The sequence below is a fragment of the Mercurialis annua genome, linkage group LG8 (assembly GCF_937616625.2).
Source record: "Mercurialis annua linkage group LG8, ddMerAnnu1.2, whole genome shotgun sequence".
NCBI lineage: Eukaryota > Viridiplantae > Streptophyta > Magnoliopsida > Malpighiales > Euphorbiaceae > Mercurialis > Mercurialis annua.
In genome coordinates, this window is record NC_065577.1 from 1,568,073 (window position 1) to 1,590,193 (window position 22,121).

General features: G+C 30.4%; 2 protein-coding genes and 1 pseudogene across 2 annotated transcripts; all 3 read left to right on the forward strand.

Annotated features, from left to right (window-relative positions):
* The first annotated feature begins 1,846 nt into the window (after window positions 1–1,846).
* LOC126660097 (probable prolyl 4-hydroxylase 9) lies at window positions 1,847–5,756 on the forward strand (annotated as a pseudogene).
* Window positions 5,757–7,308: 1,552 nt separating this feature from the next.
* LOC126660094 (uncharacterized) lies at window positions 7,309–11,836 on the forward strand. Its single transcript, XM_050353426.2, has 5 exons — window positions 7,309–7,594; window positions 8,319–8,480; window positions 8,750–8,922; window positions 9,291–11,082; window positions 11,641–11,836. Exons 1-5 carry the CDS (start codon window positions 7,466–7,468, stop codon window positions 11,692–11,694), a joined length of 2,310 nt encoding a protein of 769 aa, XP_050209383.1. The 5' UTR covers window positions 7,309–7,465; the 3' UTR covers window positions 11,695–11,836.
* Window positions 11,837–14,039: 2,203 nt separating this feature from the next.
* Window positions 14,040–17,323, forward strand: LOC126661346 (leucine-rich repeat protein 2-like). Its single transcript, XM_050355175.2, has 7 exons — window positions 14,040–14,344; window positions 14,845–14,977; window positions 15,079–15,150; window positions 15,814–15,957; window positions 16,069–16,140; window positions 16,233–16,304; window positions 17,087–17,323. The coding sequence occupies exons 1-7, from the start codon at window positions 14,266–14,268 to the stop codon at window positions 17,151–17,153; spliced, it is 639 nt and encodes a 212-aa protein (XP_050211132.1). The 5' UTR covers window positions 14,040–14,265; the 3' UTR covers window positions 17,154–17,323.
* Window positions 17,324–22,121: the final 4,798 nt, after the last annotated feature.

A 22,121-nucleotide genomic window follows, 5' to 3' on the forward strand; every position in this document is an offset into this window, starting at 1 on the left:
AGTATAATTATCGATTGTGTGTCTAACTGATTCAAAAAATTAAAATAAATTTATTTGATCTCGAGTCATAAATCTAAACGCCGGCCTTTTATTGAGTCCACAAGTATGTAAGCTGGAAAAAAGAAGCAGCATTCATAGGAAGATAGGATTAGAATTTAGAACTGATGCTTTATGAAATTATATGGTATCAAAATGACAGCAGACATAAACTATAGCTTTTCTTCTGCAATGGATCAAATTCTTGTTTGACAAAAGTGGTAGTAGTTGTAGTACAATTCTATGTACTATGAAAGTATGTAGCTAGCTACGTGTCTTGTTCTTCTCTGCTAGAATATTACTCGTCTTAACTAAACAACCGAGTTCGACTTTGATTTTATATTCATTTATTTTAAACAGGTTAAACATGAACAATAACAGCCAGAATTTCTATATCGGAAAAGTCAAATCGCAATATGCACTACATGTAAGAGTTAATTTTTAAAGTTAAGGAGGCCCAAATTACACAAAAACATCTGTTCATACTAATTTACATGTTCTCCAAAACTCAAGGAGGGTCAAGGCCATCGCCAGTCTATCCCTCCCTCCGTTGTTGAACATGAATGTGTTCGACTTTTTTTTACGTTCATGAAAAAGTTCGTATATGACTTTGTTGGATTGGGATTCTCTCAAGTTCAAATGAACTTGAGAGAGTCATGTTCACGATCTACACCGTTCATTGTAAAATGAATGGTGTAGATTAATTTGATTAAAATTGTACCTTTTTGATCTACACCGTTCATATTACAATGAACGGTGTAGATCGTGAACATGACTTTCTCAAGTTTATTGTGAACTTGAGAGAATCCCAATCCGACTTTGTTTATTGCTTGTGAACAATCTCGTAGCCTCGTACATGAACTAGGTAAAGAGCTCGTGAATTAGTTAATATAGTAGCTTGATAAATAATTTACAAACTACCTTGCATAAGAGTTTGACAAATTAACTCGTAAATAAAGTTAATTAATTGGAATTCGCAAACTATTTCATATTTAATTTAAATACACTATATTAATTCTGATTTAACATAAATATTCATATAATTATATTTATAAAATCAAATAAAATATAATATAATAAAGTAATCATCTTTTTATTTTTATTTTATTTGTAATTTTAAACCAAACATCAATTTAATATTATCATTGGTGAGGTACATGAATAATACTAATCAAAATTAAATAAATATCTTGCATTGACTATCTAATCTATATCTATCTATATCTTCTATACTATATATAAAAGCACGGATGGGGGGGGGGGGGACAGGCAAATTTACTGAATAATCCTTTTCAGTTTACTACTAAATAAAGGTTTTATAGTCATTAACTAATTAATTATTTAATTAATCACTATTGTAATTAAAGTCCTAATTAGAATAGGTAGCTAAATTATCTCCAATTTAGTTTTTAATATGTAAAAAGTAGCTAAATTTTCTCCAAATTAGTAGGAATACCTATCTTTTAGTTTGATTGAACTACAAAATTAAAATATTGTATTTAGTCAATATAATATTATTTAAATTTCTATATTATTATTTTTAAGGATATTATTAATAAAATTAAGTTAATTATTTAATTATGGTTATTATAAAACCAAAATAAGAATAAATTCAGTATGAAAAATAAATTAATAACTGAATATATTATATTTATTTTTACAAAAATTCTTAACTAATTTAATATTAATTATAAATAAAAAATTGATATAATTACAATAAATTTATTAATATGTTTATTGAGTAGTTACGTTACGAGCCACGTGCATAGCACGTAATGCGAAACTAGTTTAATGTAAATGGACAGATCATAATATTGACATTAATCAACGTCTTCTAACGTCAAACCAAAGAAAAAACTGTCTCCCGCCATTAACGCACCATTTCATTTCTCTTCTGCACAAACATTGAAAATTAAAGCAATTAATTAACCTCTTCAAACCCTAATTTTCCAAATTCAACTCAATTACTTCTCACAGTTTTCATAATTTTTTCGCAATTTTTAAATTTTAGCAAAACTTAATAGAATCAAAGATTAATAAATGAAAATCAAAACGAAGCGGTCAAAGAAAAAATTAGGGTTACCAGCTGCTTTACTGCTATGCTGTATGTTCTTCCTCGCCGGATTTTACGCTTCTACTTTTCTATCTCAGGTATTGTTACTGTAATTTAATTTAATTTAATTGATTTGCTTGTAAATTTAATTTTTAGGATTAGAAGATCTGAATATTGATTGTGATTGTGGATTTATATTAGGATGTGCCTGTAATTAAACCTAGATTAAGAATGCTTGATGTTGTAAATGAGGAAGATGAGAGCAAGCATCAGGATATGCCGCACGGCGTTACGGGAGAGGCTTATGTCGAATCAATTCCATTTCAGGTGTGTAATTGTTAATATTTGATTTGTTGTTGTGTTTAATTGAACTTAAAATGTTGAGTTGGGTTGATACTAGAGTTGTCAAATTCGTCAAATGCTTACATTTTTTGGTAGTTGAATAGAAAGTTAGGTAGCACGGACACTGGGAAATGAGGCACTTGGATATGGACACGACAAAATGGTGTTATATTTAGGTTTCCTATGTTAAGAATGAAGATTTGTGTCCGAAACGCCAAACTTCTGACACGTTTTCGAAACGGAAAATGTTGATCGATTGAAGTGTCCGTGCTACCTAGATAAGATGATATTTTACTAGTTACTAGACGTAATGCACAATTCTGACAGTTTAATTTTGTTGTTCTTGCTTATTTTAATTATGGAAAATGAAATTTGTGAAGATAATTATTTGAATATAGTGAGATGGAAAGAAAAATAGAAGAGAAAGCAAATTAAAGATGATATTAATTTAAAAATGTAAATAGAAGATGGTCTTGGATCGACAGGAAGATGCTGGAAATAGACATTTTAAACTTAAATATATTTGTTGAAATGCTAATGAGAATGAGTTTTCTCTTTTCAGAGTGTTTTGTTCAAAATTACTATTGTTTTTATGACTTGTTTTAATTTCAACGCCGTTCTTCTATATGGACTGAAGGTTTTAAGCTGGAAACCAAGAGCTGTTTATTTTCCAAACTTTGCAACCCCAGAACAATGTGAAACTATAATTAAAGCGGCAAAAGTGCACCTAAAACCATCTGCCCTGGCTCTGAGAAAAGGAGAAACTGACGAGAACACTAAGGGGACTAGAACGAGGTATTGCTCTATATCTTTTCCCTGATTCTATGGCTGTACACAAGAGCAGGATCTTGCCACATATCAGATTAGAGGTCACTCATTTGTGATTATAATTAATGGAATTAGTTCAGGAACTTTTATTAGTTCATCGGAAGAAGAAACTGGAACCTTGGCCTTTATTGAGCAGAAAATTTCAAGAGCTACAATGATCCCTGCATCCCATGGAGAGGTATCTCTTGCTTTATCATACTATTTTCTTTTATCTTTTGAAGTGGTTTTTTATGAGATATTTCCAACAAGTCGTAGTGCTATTTTAACACGCTGATATATATTTGTGTCTTTTTCTCGATGAACTAAGTAGTGGTTTAAGCTTATCATTTCCTAAGGATTCTTATGATTACTATGACACACTTTGTGCATTTGGGAAAAGTCTCTGATGTCATGTACTACTATGACAGTAATACCTCTTTATGCATTAGAGGGTTGATACTTAGCTTCTGCAATTGCTCTTGCCGTCTCTTTGGACAGCTTTACCTTTTCCTAAAAGTAATCATTAGTGTGGGACATGGGTCAATCAAATGACTAACTACTTAATAACATGCAAAGAGAATAATGAATGTTGGTGAAATTGAAAGTTTGTATTGGAGATAATGGCCTATATTATATTCTGATTTTGTGTCTTTGAGACGGGCTCTTTTTCTTAGTTGGTGCATTTTGTATAGAGGATTCTTTGCTAATAGAGTTACAGATCCTGAGATGAATATCTAAATATCTCCACATAGGCTATTCTCTTGTTCCGGCTTTCTTGTTTTTCTTTAGGGAAGAAACTGGAAAGTTGAATGTTTTCATAATGATTCCAGAATGTTTGAATTTGAACTTGTGTAACTCAATATTCTTTCTGATCTGTCTGAGCCTTGCCTAGTACCTCCAAAGTGTGGAAGGAATATTGTTCAGAAATATTGCTCATCTTCAACAGAGTGATTCCTGTACAATTTTTGCTATTGAAATCTGAAATTCTGCTGCCACGTGCATTTATAAAAAATGAATTAGCTAATCCATTTTTTGCAAGTCATTTTTGCACTTGTCCGAGAATGAATGTGCATTTCTTTATCACAGGCATTCAACATATTGCGCTATGAAATCGGGCAGAAATATGATTCACATTATGATTCATTCAATCCAACAGATGAGTCAAAGGGTACGTGAGAAGCATTTTCCTCGTATTTTGAGCTTTTGGTCATGACCTTTACATACATATTTTGATGAGTTTAATCAATGTTGATATACTGAAAATAATTTCTGGCTAGGATAAAGGTTCTAGTTAACTTGTATGAGTACCAAAGCATAATTTGAGTCTGCTTGTTAGTCAGCGGTGTTAGTAGGAGAATGTAAGTGTGTAATCTGTTGTGGGATTTTCATAAAGAGATATACCATTTTTTTGGTCATGTAGGCATAAAGAAATACATTTTTGACAAGGATTAAAGAGTATTTGGTTCGGGGCTCTTTTGGTTAAACATTAAGTTTTGATAATCCACTGTGCAGGTAGCTTCGTTCTTGTTGTATTTGTCGGATGTAGAAAAAGGCGGAGAAACCATGTTTCCTTTTGAGGTATGAGTATCGGTATCTTTTTCTTTTCACTGTTTTATGCTTGGAGTGCTGCAGTTCATCCTACTGATACTTACTCGTTTCTGGTCATAGAATGGCGCGCAAATAAGTTCATTTGATTATAGAAATTGTGTTGGTTTGAAAGTGAAACCTCGGCAAGGTGATGGGATTTTGTTTTACTCGCTGCTTCCTAACGGGACAATCGATCAGGTATTGTCTTTTTTCTCCTCCCTTGACTGCAGGCCGTCAAGAGACCATTGAATCTGATGAACACTTTTGGAGTATAACATCCAATTTATAGAAACATTAATGTTTAATACAAGTGATATTACTTGGATAAAATTGCTTGCAAGTGAATTTTTCTGGTTGCTCGAAAGATTCATCTCATTGTGACGGAATTTCATTAGTTCAAGAATATGTTATACTTGCTTATTCTTATATTGCACGAAAACAAAAACGTTTAACCGGGAAATAACGACATTTAGATTTTAGAGTTTCGAGAGCGTTTACGAAATCAGAAATGAAATGCTGAAACATAGGATTCGATAAATCTTTCGTGCAACATAGGCTAATACTATACCTGGTCGTTGTGTTTAAATTTTTTTTGCAGACATCTCTTCATGGAAGCTGTCCGGTTATCGAAGGCCAAAAATGGGTAGCGACGAAGTGGATTAGAGATCAAGTGCAAATGGATTAAAGGCTGGATTAAATATTTTTCGAAACCGGAATCGAAAAGATTAAATGTTTGTTGTGTATATACTGTACTTGAAGCAAATACTATTGTAAAGAGAGAACCCATTCTTCATTTTTTGTTATAGTAACTCCTATCAATGCCATAAATCACCACGAGAGTTTGACAAGACAGATCAAAATTGTGGCTCTAAACTATGGAACAGCAAAGAGAGCGAATTTTTCATTAATGGTATGCTTGATTCAAAATGAATTTCATTGCAAAATGTATTATTGATTAAATATATTGGATTAGGTTTATTCCAAAATTTATTTAAGTTTTACTTTTAAATTTTTAAAATGCGGCCAATGCTTTGTGATCTAAAACTTAGGTGGCGTTTGATAAAACTGAAAATTAAGTACTGAAAATTAAGTGCTGAATTTTAAGTGCTGAAAATAATAATTGCTGATTTTTTTAAGTGCTAAATTAAATAAGTCTGTTTGATAACTTCAAGTCTGTAACTACTGAATACTATTGAAATTATTATATTTATATATAAATCTTTAAAGATTAACTATTTTAAAAATAAATTACTAAATACAAATAATTTTTAAAATATAAATAAAAAATATTTAAAAAATATTATGAATAATACACATATTACAAATAAAAATCATAAATTTTAGTTGCTTATATTGATAATTAATTTTTAAAGATATAACGATTCTCCCCTTTAACTTGAAAATCGGTCCATAAATAAAATACCTTTTAAAACTCTAAAAAACCGTTTAAATCTGATAATCATTGTTGTGTGTTACAAACGGAAGTCTAAATAAAATTTTAAAAGCGGATATATTAAATAATGACATATAGACTATAAAAACAAAATAAAGATGGAGAATAAAATATTTATGATGAAAAATATAGTAATTTGCAATTTTAAGTGCTAATTTAAGTATAATTAGTGATAATAAAAAAAATGAGATAAAATATTTATTTTCATGACTAATAATTGAAAATAATAAAAATATAAAGTTAATTGAATGATAAAACTTATATTTAATAACTTAATGTTTTCAGTAAAAAAAATAAGTCAAATTTTTTGACTTATTAATTTAAGTGGTTTTTGACTTAATTGAATAAGTTAAGTTGAACTTTTTTGAGTTATCAAACCAACTTAAAACAATTAAGTGTTTAATTATTAATTTAAGTAATAAGTTGGGTTATCAAACACCCCCAATATCCCAATATTTTCATCGAAATACTTTTTTTTGTTATTTATCTATTGAAAATGTTTAAATCTAGTTATATAAAGAAATTCATAGGTTACTTTAATTTTGCGATTTTGTTTCCTTTATTAGCACAAAAAAGTACTATTGAGATTGACCATATAAAGCACCGCATTATGCAATTTATAATCTAGGAGTGGATTATTGAGAAAAAATGTTATAAATTTTTTAAAAAGATATAAATTTAATTTGAAGGCTAAACTTGCACGCAGTGAGTAATTAACACTATCAAATTAATATCAATAAAATTTAAAATTAATTAATCATAATTTTGGGTTAGGATATTAATTATTAGTTTGGGCATTAATTGATAAAAAAATAATTGATTTAATTGTTAATTGCTCACTACATACAATCTCAAAGGATTAAATGATATTTAAGCCAATCAAAAACTAATAGATCTGTTAATTTTTACGAATTTAAAAAGAAAAAAAACTAATATGTGTCCACCGTCACCGGTACTCTTGAGCGCAGCAGATAATCACCAAAAAGCCATAAATAGACCGTTAACAGCCAAAAACCCTCTATTCGTAACGGCTACTTTTTCATTTAAAAAAACAAAAACAATTTATAGAAAGGCACCAAGTCCTCCATAATTTTACCCCCACCCCTCAAATCATATAATTTTCACTCTCTAGAATCACTGGAGAAATTCAGGGACTGCAAATTTTTGTTATTTGAATCTTTTCATATATGTTTTCAAAAGCTATGGATCTTGGGTGCTTAGATTTGTGCCCCATTTCTGTTCCAGATAACCAAAAATCTGAGACCAAAGAATTCGATTCAAGTGAAATTCTTACTTCAGCTACTAAATCTGGGAAGGTAATTTTTTTTTTATTTACTTTCTTGAATATTTGTCAAGATTTTGATTGTTGGTACTGAAAATTTGGTTTGATTTTCTTGAAGTTTAGTGATTGTGATTCATGTTGTTGCTGTTATGATTTGATTGTTACTCTTGAAAAAGTTAGAACCCTAATGAATTTTCTTGCAGAAATGTTGTTTCTTGGTTACTCAGTAAATTTGTTTTCGTTTCTTGGATATGATGAAATTGTTAGTGATTTCTGTTATTAAAATTTTGATGTTTTTTTCTGATTTAGTTTGTTTTGGATAAAATTACATTGATCAATTGATATAAGACGAGTAATTGAATAAAGAGATTAGATTTTGACACAAAAAATTGAATAAATTGTGAATTTGTTCATGTTCATTGAAATTTTCATTTACTTGTTTGATGATTATATGTAATTGAATGAAAAGATTAAATTTTGAATGCTAGAGTTTAAAGTTTTAACTAATTGCAATTAACCTCTCCAATTTTTCATTTTTTTGCATCTATAAAAACAGAAGGATTTCATTTTGCATATGTTTTTGTTTTTAGAAATTTTGGCTGTGGTAATGGAAATAAGTATGGTTTAATTGTACAATTTTGCATTTGATTAAATGCAGAATTCAGAAAATTTGTGTTAGTTCTTCAATTAGTGGGTTTAAAGGAGTTTAGTTACTGATTATTGTACTTGTAAATGTTATAAAATTCTATGTTTTGCAGAGTAAATCACCAAGAGGGAATAATGGACAATCAACATTGGTTGCTCTAAACAAGTTTACATCACAAATTAAGAAGCCTACTCATCGTAAGAATTCCCCTCTCAATTGGTTCCCTCGCAAAAAGGTGGACTCTTACTTAAAGAGAAAGATCAAAATGCTGCAGGTTTGTATCCTACACATGATATCACATTCTTGTCTAAGTTGCACGGAAACTTCGCGGATCCTATGTTTTGACTTTTCGTTTTTGTTTTTGGAAATGCTTTTGAAACTATGAAACTTTATGTTTATAACTTATTCTTGTAAAAAATATATAGTTTCATCGTTTTTTTTCCGGATTTCGTTCCAACATTTCTGTTTTCGTGCTAGGTAGCTTCTTGTTCTTATATGTATATTCAAATCTTGCTCAATTTTTTCTTGTGCTTGCTTCATTAGGAAAAGGATGGCTTGAATTTGACTCTTGATGAGACTCTAGGTGATTCTAATCCACACTATTCAAAAGTATTGAGAGAAAAAATGGCTGCAAGAGAGGCTGCAAATGCAGCGATGGAAGCGCGAAAAGCTGCTTTAGTTGAAGCATCTTGGTGTAAAATACTTCGAGCAGCTAGGTAAGTTTAATTCGCTGATCACATTGGTGTCTAGTCCTCGATACTCGGATTTTCTTGCATAACTTAAGTCATATTTGCATGATCATCATATCGATATTTGGATTTTCTTGCATAACTTAAGTCATATTTGCATGATCATATCGATATTTGGATTTTCTTGCATAACTTAAGTCATATTTGCAGGATCATATTGATGTCTAGTCTTTGATATTTAGATTTTCTTGCATAACTTAAGTCATATTTGCAGGATCATATCGATCATTTGATGTCTGGTTTTAGATATTCGGATTAACTTGCATAACTTAAGTCATATCTGTCTAGTATTTGATATTCGGATTTTCTTGCGTAACTGGAGTCATAATTTGCAGGATCCAATCTAAAGAAGCGGAACCTCTACTAGTAAATGCTGAGAAAAGTGCAACTGAAGCTTTTGAAGCAGCAAGAGCTCTCGGAGTGATAATGTATGATACGCCTAATTGCCCTCGAACGCCCAGTAAAATAGAAACATCTATAGTTGATGGAGGGAGATCTACTACTCACACTGTGACGGCTTCGTTCGAAACTGCATTTGATGTGGATAAAGAAGTGGCAGCAGCAGTGAAAACTGCATTCATTAGGCTCTTGAGTTGTTCTTCTTTCGACAAAGACGAATTCAAAGACTTACTGTGCAAAATCAGTCAGAATCCAGATATGGATGATGATAGTAATCAGGAATTATCAGAAATCTTATCAGATTACGAATCGGAATCAGGGTCTGAACTTGAAACAATAGTACAAAATGATGCTCGAGATAAGTTGAACAGCATGACGAAACTTGTCGATATGATGCTTGAGAGGCTTAAATGTTTGAAAGAAGATGAGCTTTCTTCTTTGGCTACTATAGTGGCTACTTGTGGTCTAAATGCCGCATTGGCTGAAGCAGAAAGCGTTAAACTGCTGCACAATCCTGACTCGAGTCTTAACATTCCTCGTAGAATGTCTAACATTCCTCGTCGAATGTCTTGTGCTGGTACAGGATCAAAGAGGTACTCGATTCTAGAGCAGAAGAGGATGAAGGACTCAGAATTACCAAGTTTAGACAAGTTTTTGGTTAAGCATATGACGAAACTCGAAAAAGAGGTGCAAGAAGCGAAAAACAACAGGACTAACGGATCTGCAGAAGGAAACATGAAGAAAACTGATAAGGTTGAGATTGTTCCTGATTTGGGGAGTATGTTTCTGAAGCATTCCTCTAAGCTGGAGAAGGAGATTGAAGAAGCAAAGAAGATTTCAGGGAAAGATTTCGAATTTGCTCGTAAGAAACCGGTCAGTGACTTAACTTCATTACCTGACCTTGGAAGTATTCTGATAAAGCATTCATCAAAGCTCGAAAAGGAAGTTCAAGAGATGAAAAAAGAGATTGACTTGGATAACAAGGAACTTGAAGGAGCAGCACCAAATAATAGGGTGATGAGCCGACGAAAAGAAGATGTTCCAGAAGTCCCTAGTTTGGATCAGTTACTTGTAAAACACGTTTCAAGGCTCGAAAAAGAGGTCCAGCAAGCAAAGAATAAAACCAGAGACAAGAAATTAAATCCATCTAGTTCAGTCTCAGAATCAGAGAAAAACACTGATTCTGCTGATCTAGAGAAGGAAAATGTCGAAAAAGAGCTTAAACGAGAAGCACGAAATAGGGTTATGAGCCGACTAAAAGAAGAGGTTCCGGAAATCCCTAGTTTGGATCAGTTGCTTGTGAAACACGTTTCAAGGCTCGAAAAAGAGGTTCGAGAAGCGAAGAACGGAATCAGAGACAAGAAAGTGAATCCATCAACTTTAGTATCAGAATCAGAAAAGAAAATCACAATTTGTGCTGATCTAGAGAAGGAAAATGTGGACAAGAACAAAGAAGATCATGAAAGTTTGGATAAGATCTTTGTGAAACGTGTGTCTAAGCTTGAAAAGGAGAAAATGGAGTTCAGTTTGAAGGAAGAAGAAGAAATGAAGGTGAAATCAACAAGCAACAGAAATGTTCTAATGACTCAGCAACTCGGCGGTGATCGGAGTAAAATCTCTGCATCAAATCGCAGAGAAGCAAGGGAAAAAGAGCTGCAGGAAGCATGGGGAGGCTTAAGTTTAGGAAACTCCATCAAGCCACATGTCTCCAAGCTTGAAAAGGACAAGGCAAGTATTTGAACTTCACTAACATCTTTCTTTACATTGCACGGAAATTTTTCGAGTCTAATGTTTTCGGGTTTTGTTTTCGTTTCATTTTCCGTGAACATTCTATAAGGTTATGTTGCACAGAAAATTTACGAGTGCAACATTTTGGATTTCCTTCAGTTTCCATTTCCGTAAAACCGTCTAAAACAAACTCCCTTATTTTTGACATATACTTGTAAAAAAATATGATTTTGATCCTGTTTTGGTATTTTCTATTTCAGTATTTTTATCTATGTGTTACGTAGATCATGTTAGAAATTATGTTGCACGGAAACTTTACGAGTCCAATATTTTGGATTTAGTTTCGTTTCTATTTCCGTAGAACCTTCTAAAGCTCCCCTATTCATAACTTACTCTTGTAAGAAAACGCGATTTCGCTCATTTACTAACTTGGCGTTTTCTGTTTCAGCGTTTTTGTTTTCGTGTTGTTATTGGTGTTAGAAATTATATTTGCAATTAGAGATACTGATTTTGCTGCTATATAATCATCTTTGTTTGAATTTTCCCTGTTTTTTTTAGGCTGCTTGGATCAAAGCTGAGGAAGAAGAAAGAAAATGTGATGTAGAAGATTGAGTTGTTTTTGTTTCTGAAATACAATAATTGATATTGAAAATTCAAGAGTTATTATTTGATTCTTTCTATTGAATCTTAAATGTATAGTTTGTAAATTTACATTAGTGTTAGTATATCTTAAGTTCCGCATTGTTATTTTTTAGTTAATTGTATTTACTTTAAATAAAATATTTTTAACAATTTCACAAAATTGTAACAATTGCAGTTCTAGTGACAAAATAATACATATTTGAGCTCATGCACTATCAGTATATTTTTTGAATTAATCTGCCCACTACAATTTTTTTTTTTTTGATCAAAATAATATTATCATTAATGAGAGTTTCCATCCGAAAAACATCAGTTCATGAGGGGGTAAAAACCAATCATCATTGTACAAAACTCTTAAATGGAGAAATTACAATAATAAAAATAACAGATAAAGATTAATAAAGAACTAAACACTGCAATTTTACAATAGACAGTTGAAATAAATCAAGTCGATCAAGCTCTTTATGAGACCCTACATAAAAATCCACTAACGGGTAAAGATACCGAAGGTTCACAGGTAATCGACTGTTCATACGAGATCTCTGAAAATGAAAACGTCTTGAATATAGAGATCCAGCCCTTTTGAACCGCAAAACTCGCATCTCAACTCCAAAAGGTGACGGAATACAAATATAAAGCTAGATTATAGTAGATCTAACCAAACTTAAACACATAAACTAAAATTAAATTCTAGAGCACAAAAAAATAGAAATTAACTATGTAAAAATTAAAAAGGAGCTTGAGAAATATGAATTTATGTGAGTAGGGAGGTGATATTAAATATTAGTATATATTGAATATTAGTACCTTTTTTTTATAAATAGCATGTCCCTTCGTCACAAACAATATTAACGCGGTTAGTTAGACCGAAAAACGATTGAAAAGCTGATCTTTAGTAGAAATAAAAGTGAATGAACTTATTTTAGAAAAATTATTACAAAAGACGAATAGTTTTTTTATCTCAATTGTATGAATAGTGTGGAATGTATATATATTTTATTTTCATGACCAAAAAACCTAAAAAAAGTAAAAAAATCAGGGATTAAATCTTGATAAATAAAAAGTAAATTAATAATATAAGAATTCAAATATGTGTTTTGAGTTTTGGCTAAACAAAGGGAAGAAGCTGATCATATAGGACATGAAACACACCGTTTAAGTGTTAAATCTTGATTTGCAATGACATAAAAACATGTGATTTACAAGCACAAAATCTGATATGACAGAACAGTACAGCCACAGTGTTGCAGAGATTAAACAGTGTACATTGTTTTGTGTTTGCCATATCTTTCTCATTTTATCAATGACTTACGTGGCATAACCTGATTGGGAGGTGGGCCAAATATCTCATCTTCCATCTTTAGATTTTTGCTCTTATTACTTCCAAAAAATGTCCTTGCAATTAGAAAAATAAATACAACACTTTGAAAAATCTTTTAAAAGAGAAAAGAAGCCCTTAAAAATTAAAGCATTCAACAAGATAGTATAGTACTCGTATTTTAAAAATCAAACCATTATAATAATTATTGATTAATAGTTCAATCATCGTCCAATCCATTCAATCTTTTAAATAAAAGATAAATATATCTTTATAAATATTATGACCCTTGTACACTTTTTTTATAAACTTTATATATTTAAAACTTTAATTAGTAAATAAAAGATTAAGAAATTTTTGCAATGACTGTCCTAACAGATTTTAATAACAAATTTCTTCAGTTCAAAACAATGGAAAACTTATTTTAGAGAAATATCGAATTGAACTAGTTTTATATTTTTAGTCGAACCAATTGTACCAATCAGATAAATATATTATCACATTCAAATTAGTTTATAAAAGACTTGTCGAATGTTACTATTCATCTAATCAAATAGTTTTAAATTATTACAGTTTTCAGCTCAAAATAATTAAAAACCATACTTTTAAATTTTAGAGAATTATCAAACCAAACTAACATTCAATATCCAGTCAAATCAATAAGCCAACCAGTTAAATGAATTGGCACACTCGAACTAGTAAATAAAAAATCATTTTTTTACAGTTCAACCGGTTTAAAAGTTTATAATTTTTACATTTTTTTCCACTTCGAAGTAATTAAAATCCGTATTTCTACTTTTAGAGAAATATCAAACCGAATTGATATTTGGTTTTAGTCGATCCAGTTGAACCGACCGGCCCGATTCGATTTTTTTAAAAACAATGCATTAAAGTATTCAACAACTACAATAGTACTAAACACAAACTACTACATCAAAGTCTTAAACTTTGAAAATTTGCTAGTCCTTCACATTAGGTCCCACACACTCATCATCACCTTCTCCACTTCACAACCCTTCCGTGACTGTCACTCCACTTTCTCTCTCTAACTCTCACTTTCTCTCTCTAAAACTTATTCTAAAAGCACACTTATTTTGACTTGACCCCATTTCTAGTCTCCTTTCATAAACACTTAAAAAAATATAATTTCATTCTTGGGTTTTTTTAATTTTTCTTCACTTCTCTCTCTAAAATTTCACTTATCTCTCTAAAAAAACCAAAAAATGGAAGCTTTTTCATTCTTGATCTTCTCTCTTCCCTTTCTCTTCCTTTTTTCCCCTTCTCTTTGTACAAATTCTGAAGGTAATTTGTAATTCTGAAGAACGATTTAAAACTTTTTAAATTGTAACTATTATAAATTAAAAGGGTATTTATGTAAATTTGATTTGGTATTTTGCAGTTCTTGAAATAAAATTTGTGGTTTATTGATTTTGTGAGCACAATTATAAGTTGTAACTAGTTTAACTTTAAAGGGTATTTCTGTCATTTTGATTTTGTATATTTTGTGTGCTTTGGATTACAATTTGTAGTTTTTTGATTTTATTCTCTCTGAAGAAAGATTAAAACCTTATGAATTGTAACTATTTTGATTTAGAAGAGTATTTCTGCAATTTTAATTTGATAAATTTTGCTGTTCTTGGATTAAACATTTGTGGGTTTTTTTATTTTGTGATTCTCCGTGAAGAAAGATTTAAAACTTTATAATTTGCAACTATTTTGATTTAAAAGGGCATTTCTGTAATTTTGATTTGGTATTTTGTGTTCTTGGATTAAAATTTGTTGGATTTTGATATTGTGAGCAGGAAATGCTTTGCATGCATTGAGAAGTAAGCTGTCTGATCCGACCAATGTGTTGCAGAGTTGGGACCCAACTCTCGTTAATCCTTGTACTTGGTTTCATGTCACTTGTGATTCTAACAATCATGTGATTCGATTGTGAGTTTTTTTTTTGTTTTTTAATGTTTTATGTTTGATTTTAAGTTTGTTTTGCTTCAATTATTGATGAAATTATGTGGTTTGGTTTCTATAATTTTCAGGGATTTGGGAAATTCTAACATTTCTGGATCTTTAGGACCAGAATTAGGCCAATTGGAGCATCTACAGTACTTGTATGTTCCTCTTTAACTTCAATTTGTCATAAAATTTACATTTGCTTGATTAAAATTAGTGCATAATTGCTTAAAATTATATTTACTAAGCAGTAGGGGCGTAAACGAGCTGAGCTATTCTCGAGTTACTCAAGGTCGACTCGTAAAATTCGAGTAGATATTGAGCTTGAGCTATTTGAGAGTAACTCGAGATCAACTCGAAAAATTTGAGTAAAACTCGAGCTTGCTTTTCGAGAGTTACTCGAGATAACTCGAAATATTCAAGTAAACTCAAGCTAGAGCTACTGGGCCAAGCTCCAGTATCATATAAAGATACTCGAGCTGGAGCTATTCGAATATTTTTTCGAGCCAAGCTCAAGTATCAAATAAAGAGACTCGAGGTTGAGCTACTGGAATTTAATCTCGAGCCAAGCTCAAGTATTAGATAAAGAGACTTGCGAGTCTTGAGGAGTCTAAACAGGAGGTGTAAAATTTCTTGGCATAACTTGGGCTTTGCTCAGCTCGTTTCCACCCCTACTTAACATAGTATTGAGGTGTTTGAATAATTTTGTGGAAGCGAGGTTTAGAATAATGTCAAAGACCTAGTAAAGCTTAATATAATTCTTTATTTTTTTTAATCGTTTGTTTGCTATGGATTTTGAAAATTATTGAATTGGGTTGCAGGGAGCTTTATAGGAATGAGATAGGAGGTAAAATTCCAAAGGAGTTGAGTAATTTGAAAAATCTTGTTAGCATGGATTTGTATGACAATAAATTTGAAGGAGAAATTCCCAAGTCCTTTGCCAAATTGAACTCATTGAGATTCCTGTAAGTTTTTCACTTTTAAGTTTAAATGTCTAAATAGTAATCGAAAAATACCCAATTTATGAATCTCGCTTTCTTGAATTTTCTAATATTAAGTTTGGTTCGATTACACAGACGGTTGAACAACAACAAGTTAAGTGGTTCCATTCCTAGGGAGCTTACTACCCTTAAAGACCTCAAAGTTTTGTAAGTAAAGTCATTTAAATGACTCTTTTTCAATTTTCTGTTTATTTGTCTAATTAATTATGTTTTCGTTTTTTTGATTTCGCTATATGCAGTGATGTGTCTAATAATGATCTCTGTGGAACAATTCCGGTTGATGGCCCTTTTTCTACTTTCCCAATGGAAAGGTACCATTTTATCCTATCAAATAAGTTTATGCTTTTTTTCCAATCAGGTTTTGGGTTTCCTGTTTCTTCTTATTATCACATGGAATTTGCTTTTTAGTTGTGTAGTTTACTAATATTGTAGAAACCGAGCAATTTAAGCGTCGATTAGGTCAAAGTGTAACTTAAGTATTTCATATTGGGTACGAACCAAAGAGTCCTTTTAGCGACGAGCTTGTTTGAGTTATTAAAATGTTCCTATTGATTGAAGTGAGGTCATAGGAACTCAGTTACTCTGCATGATTAGTTTTGAATATGCAATGCAACTGAAAGGCGGCATATATGGCCTTTTCAGATTACCTAACCATCTCACAAGCAGCGAGTGCAAAACCCGACAACCATTGGGCAGATTATTTACTGAGTTTTAGATCTAGTCTTTTAGTCGAGACAAATTTCACTTCGTTCTGCTGTTGTCACCACTCGCATTGCAGACTAACTATTTAAATAAGGTTCAAATGAAAGACGGTTTCTGCCTTTACTGAGCGAAAACGTTCTTCAAGATTGTGAATCAAGTATCGTAATTCAGACAAGTAGTTTGTTCTTTGTTGTGTACACATTCCTTGTTATACATCAAGTTAATCTAGTGTTTGTCAAAAGCAAAAGTCTATTGTATCTAACTGTCTTTTCTGGAGTAAGTGACTCGTTGACGACAATGCTCATGAAAAACAAGAAACTTGTTTAGTTTTCGACTTACGGTCTCGACTTGCACCGTTTGTGTAACTAATTACTTTCTGAAATTGTTACAGTTACGAAAACAACAGGCTGAACGGACCAGAGTTGAAGGGTCTCGTGCCGTACGACTTTGGATGCTGAAGCCAACGCAACTCGACATGGTTTAATATGAAGAATGTGATGGTATAAGATTTAACAATGATAAATATATAGTAGTAGAAGGGTTTGGTTAACATTGCTGATTGTTGTAATATGCACTTGAGGTTGGTTCCATATATGTAGAAATATGAAATCAAAGTTAAACATTGCAACTTTGTTCTTTTTCTTCTTGTTTTATAGTATTTAAAGAAAAATCATGAATGTGTGAATGTTTTGAAGAATGTGATTAAGAATTGGATATCGTTCTGTTTTTTAAAATTAAAAAATGACATGTACAATAATTTAAATTAAAAGAATGTTTGAGCTAGTAAATCATTAAAATAGTTGAATTGTAAAAACCGATTGATCTTTCTTTATACATATAAGGGGTAATGTCATAATAATTCACTAATTTTATACGTTTTTTCAATTTAATCACGTTCTTTATAAATTTTATAAATATACAACAACTTTCATTTTTCTCCAAATTCATATAAAGTGTTGATGTGTCACTCATTTATTAGTTAAAAATGATTTACACCTCAGCAAACTACATAAAATTTCAAATACATTTATTTATATATAAATAGTTTAATCACCGACTAAAATGAACTTTAAGTCATGTAGTACATACGTTTTAATTTTTTAAAACACTAATTTAAAGTAGTAAAGTTTTATGAGAGAAAATTCTAAAATTTTAGTTGTATGTTGTTTTATTTAAGAGAATGCAGTTAGAAAAATCTATAAAACAGAATTAGTTAAAAATGATTTACACCTCAGCAAACTACATAAAATTTCAAATACATTTATTTATATATAAATAGTTTAATCACCGACTAAAATGAACTTTAAGTCATGTAGTACATACGTTTTAATTTTTTAAAACACTAATTTAAAGTAGTAAAGTTTTATGAGAAAATTGTAAAAATTTAGTTGTATGATGTTTTATTTAGGAGAATGCAGTTAGAAAAATCTATAAAACAGAACTAAAAAGGTAATGGTCCTTTATGGATCATTTCTGACCAGTTTATACCCCACCACCTTGCGGTGGAGCCAGTGGTCTGACCTTAGAAGCACCCACTGTGAAGGCAATTTTTCAAGCCTTTCTTGTCCTAATTTCAACAGGACAGGACCTTCGCCGGGCCTGCCGGAGCGAAGGGGTGGCCAACCTGGGCCACCCGAGAGTTCCATTACCTCATGGCCCCCACTTGGGTCACAGACTAAAGTTACTTAGCCCGGCTTATCCATCCAATTGTCGTTCTTGTAATATATCCTAATTGATTTGTTATAGATTTTCCGATGTGGGAATAGTTGCATAGTCACTAGTATTATCATTATGTTGGGCATTTAAGGGCACGCTTGAATTAAAAAATTGATATGAAACAAAGTAGTAGTTACTTTTAGTTTTGATTCAAAATTTAATTTAAAAATATTAATTTTTTTGAACATTTTAAGTTCCATAAAATAAATATTCCTCCAATAATAAAAAGTAATTACTCTATTTCATGAGTTATAGTATTCTATACTCTTCTTCTCGTGACAATATACTTGGTTTCTTTATATATTCTAAACTCTAAATTATATTTTAAAATTAAAATTTATTTTATTTTGTAAAAAGATGTATTTGGTATTAATTGAAGGTATTACAAAAAGAATATAGCATTTTAAAGAGGTCAAACCCTCAAAAATTATCAAAATCTTTGCGATTTTTCTCAGTTATGACAAATCTTTCAGAATTTGCAAATATAACCTGTTTTTGTATATTATATTTTTTATAGCCATTTTTTAATCAGTTTGATTTTTTTTTATTGTGATTAAACCTTTTATTATGACAGAACACGTAAAAGATTAATATTTTATTATGATTAAATCTTTTTTTAATCTTATATACATGGTTGTTATGTTGGTAAAAAAACCGGCTTGATTCGAATTTGGCTATAAAAGGAACATAATTTGCCAAAACAGGTTATATTTACAAATTTTAAAAGATTTGGTCATAATTGATAAAAATCGCAAAGATTTGATATTTTTTTAGGGTTTAGCCTTTTACATACCATATTTTCTTAATTTATACAAAATTGATTATAAATATATTCATAGTAACAAAGTTTAATATACTTAAAATTGGTAAAAATATAATGTTAGATAAATATAACCGTAATTTATTTGGTTTTATTTTATACCAGAAATTTGGAATTCCTTATTAATTTATTGGTAACTTATAAAATGGACACTCATACTAAAACTTACTGATTATAGGAAATCCATGCCTGTAATTTTTAAAATATAGTATGAGCTATGAAAATTCATAAGACTTCATATTCCAACTTACAAGATTTGTTTTTTAAAAGAAATTAATATCTGAATGCAATAATCATTAAATTACATAACTAGATTTTAATAAGACGATGTGAGGAGGGTGCAGTGATATAAGATAAGAGAATAGAGTTATTTGTTAATTAAGGTTTAATTTGATGATTAAAATGTCAAAAGTGTAAAGAAAATCTAAAATTGTAAATAAATATTTATTTGATATATGCAGTTTTAGAATTATAAGAATTATATTAATATTTAAAAATTGAGATGAGCATTAAAAATTATTATACATGTTTTACCATTAACTATTAGCGAGTGTGTTTCACTTTTGGGGTGAGATTGGTGGAAGGAAAGTTTGATACGTTTTGGACATATTCGAGATAAAAATGGTCCACTTTTATAAATTTGAATTTTGTGCCAAGTTAAAGGAGTGAAATGATCCTTTATTCGTCTGTGTGTGAATTGAACACCACTTTTTCTTTTAAAACAAAATGTGAATGAACAAGTTTAGATTGAACAAAACTGTTTAACTACAAAAGTCACTCTCTCTAAAATTTGGTGCTCTCACTTCTCTTTAAAAAAAGACTTCCTTTCTCTTTATTTTTTTGAGGTGGGAGAAGATGAATTTTCCGGTTAACCGTAAAATCATCTTCTCCCCGCCCATATTACTAATTTTTCTAGATCTACTTGTCTATAACAAATCTAAGAATAAAAGTCTAGGTTTTGTTTGATTTGAGTTTGTTTCTTGTTTGTTAGAAATAAAGTTAGAGTCTTTTTCTCTCCTTTGATTGTATTTCATAGATCCACAAAAAATTTCAGTGTTTATTTGAGCTTTAACTCTAAAGTATTATAGATTTAAGAAATGAAAAGGATATGGATCTATCTTTATAGAGTTTTAATGAAGATGAAGAGCAACGATCGGAAATAGTAGACTTCAACGGTTCAAGCGGTTTGATTGACAAATCGGTGCAAGAAAATTTCGAAACGCCCTTCCAATGATTTCGTTGTGTTAAGTTTTGGGATATATCTTTAGAATTTCTTTGTTTTTCGATTTCTTTTACTTGTATCTTATTGTTGTCTATTATTTTGTGGTTTAATTTGTTGAAAGATCATATGTGAATCTTTGTTATATGACTTTCACCCTTTGTAAGTTAAATCTTCATAATTAACTCTAGTTTGGGAAAGAAAAAAAACTGTTTGAACTAGTAAATCATTGTTTGAATAGTAATATTACGATATTTAATAACGTGGTAGGTTTAGTTTATGGATGACGTGGTGGATCGAGTCTATCTAAAAATTTCTCCTCATGTGTTAGCATATGACTATATTTTAGTTTATTTCATTGGATTAATGGTGTGTCTCTCGTTATCAAATTCTATATATTAGTTTATCAATTAGCTTTTAATTTATACAATTTTTTATTTCAAAAAAATGTAATTAAAATATTTCACCGTTTTTAATGAAAACACATTTAGAAAAAAAAAATTAAGATCATACGATTTAAAATAGAGTAATGTTATATAACTCTTTCTTGTAACCCATCTTTTTTAACCCACATAACACGGCAATAAAAAAGTTGATAAATTAAAAGTTGATTTTTAAATATAAATTTTTAGAGAAAAATCGGACGAATAAAATACTGACACGTAAAAAAGATATTACAAGTGGTATAAAGTTGTGGATTTTTTTAAAAAATAACTCTTTCTTTTAATCCATCTTTTTTAACCCACATAACGCGGCAATAAAAAAATTGATAAATTAAAAGTCGATTTTTAAATATACATTTTTAGAGAAAAATCGGACGAATAAAATACTGCCACATAAAAAAAATATTATACATTTTTAGAGAAAAATCGGACGAATAAAATACTATCACATAAAAAAAAATTACAGGTGGTATAAAGTTGTGGATTTTCTTTTAAAATATATAAAAGGTAATGGTTGTTGATAATTGGATCTGAATTCCTTTTCAACCGGATGAATGGTGCCATCCTCAATTGAAGAGTGGTCTCTGCTCTGAGAAGACAGGTTAGCCACAATCAAACAAGATCCAACCACCATTAAACAACGTTGAGACCAAGTCCGGTGATCACCGGTCAGCACCTTCGCCGGCATCCTCGAGCAAAGTCCGTTATTTCCATTACCTCACGGCTCCCCACTTGGGTCACAGACTACCGTTAAATAGCCCAGCTTGTTCAAACAACTTGACATTCATGTGATATATACAAATTGTTTAGTTACTATTTGTTCGATGTGGGAATTGGTACATAGTAACTAGTATTTAGTTTGGGCATTTAAGGTCTTACTTAATTTAATATTAATTGACATGAAATTATACAAAGCAAACATTATGTAAATCATTACTTTTTCTTTGGTTTTATGAGTTATAATTCTACACATTCTCTTCTTTTCATGTCAATGCACTTGATTTTTTATGCATTCTAAACTCAAAATTATATATTTAAATTGTACTTTATTTTAATTTTCAAGAGAGATGTATTTGATATTAATTGAAGAAGGTATCATAGGTGTATACCATTCTAGATATCATATTGGCTTAAGTTATATAAAATTAACCATAAACAAATTCATATTAAAAAAAATCATTAATTTGTTCTCAACAATTTAATGTTAGACAAATAATATCCATGACGA

Coding starts and splice junctions, on each gene's coding strand:
- LOC126660094 (XM_050353426.2), top strand. CDS start 7,466: ATGTTTTCAAAAGCTATGGATCTTGGGTGCTTAGATTTGTGCCCCATT. Junction 7,595..8,318: donor CAGCTACTAAATCTGGGAAG/GTAATTTTTTTT, acceptor TATGTTTTGCAG/AGTAAATCACCAAGAGGGAA. Junction 8,923..9,290: donor AAAATACTTCGAGCAGCTAG/GTAAGTTTAATT, acceptor CATAATTTGCAG/GATCCAATCTAAAGAAGCGG.
- LOC126661346 (XM_050355175.2), top strand. CDS start 14,266: ATGGAAGCTTTTTCATTCTTGATCTTCTCTCTTCCCTTTCTCTTCCTT. Junction 15,151..15,813: donor TTGGAGCATCTACAGTACTT/GTATGTTCCTCT, acceptor ATTGGGTTGCAG/GGAGCTTTATAGGAATGAGA. Junction 16,141..16,232: donor CTTAAAGACCTCAAAGTTTT/GTAAGTAAAGTC, acceptor CGCTATATGCAG/TGATGTGTCTAATAATGATC.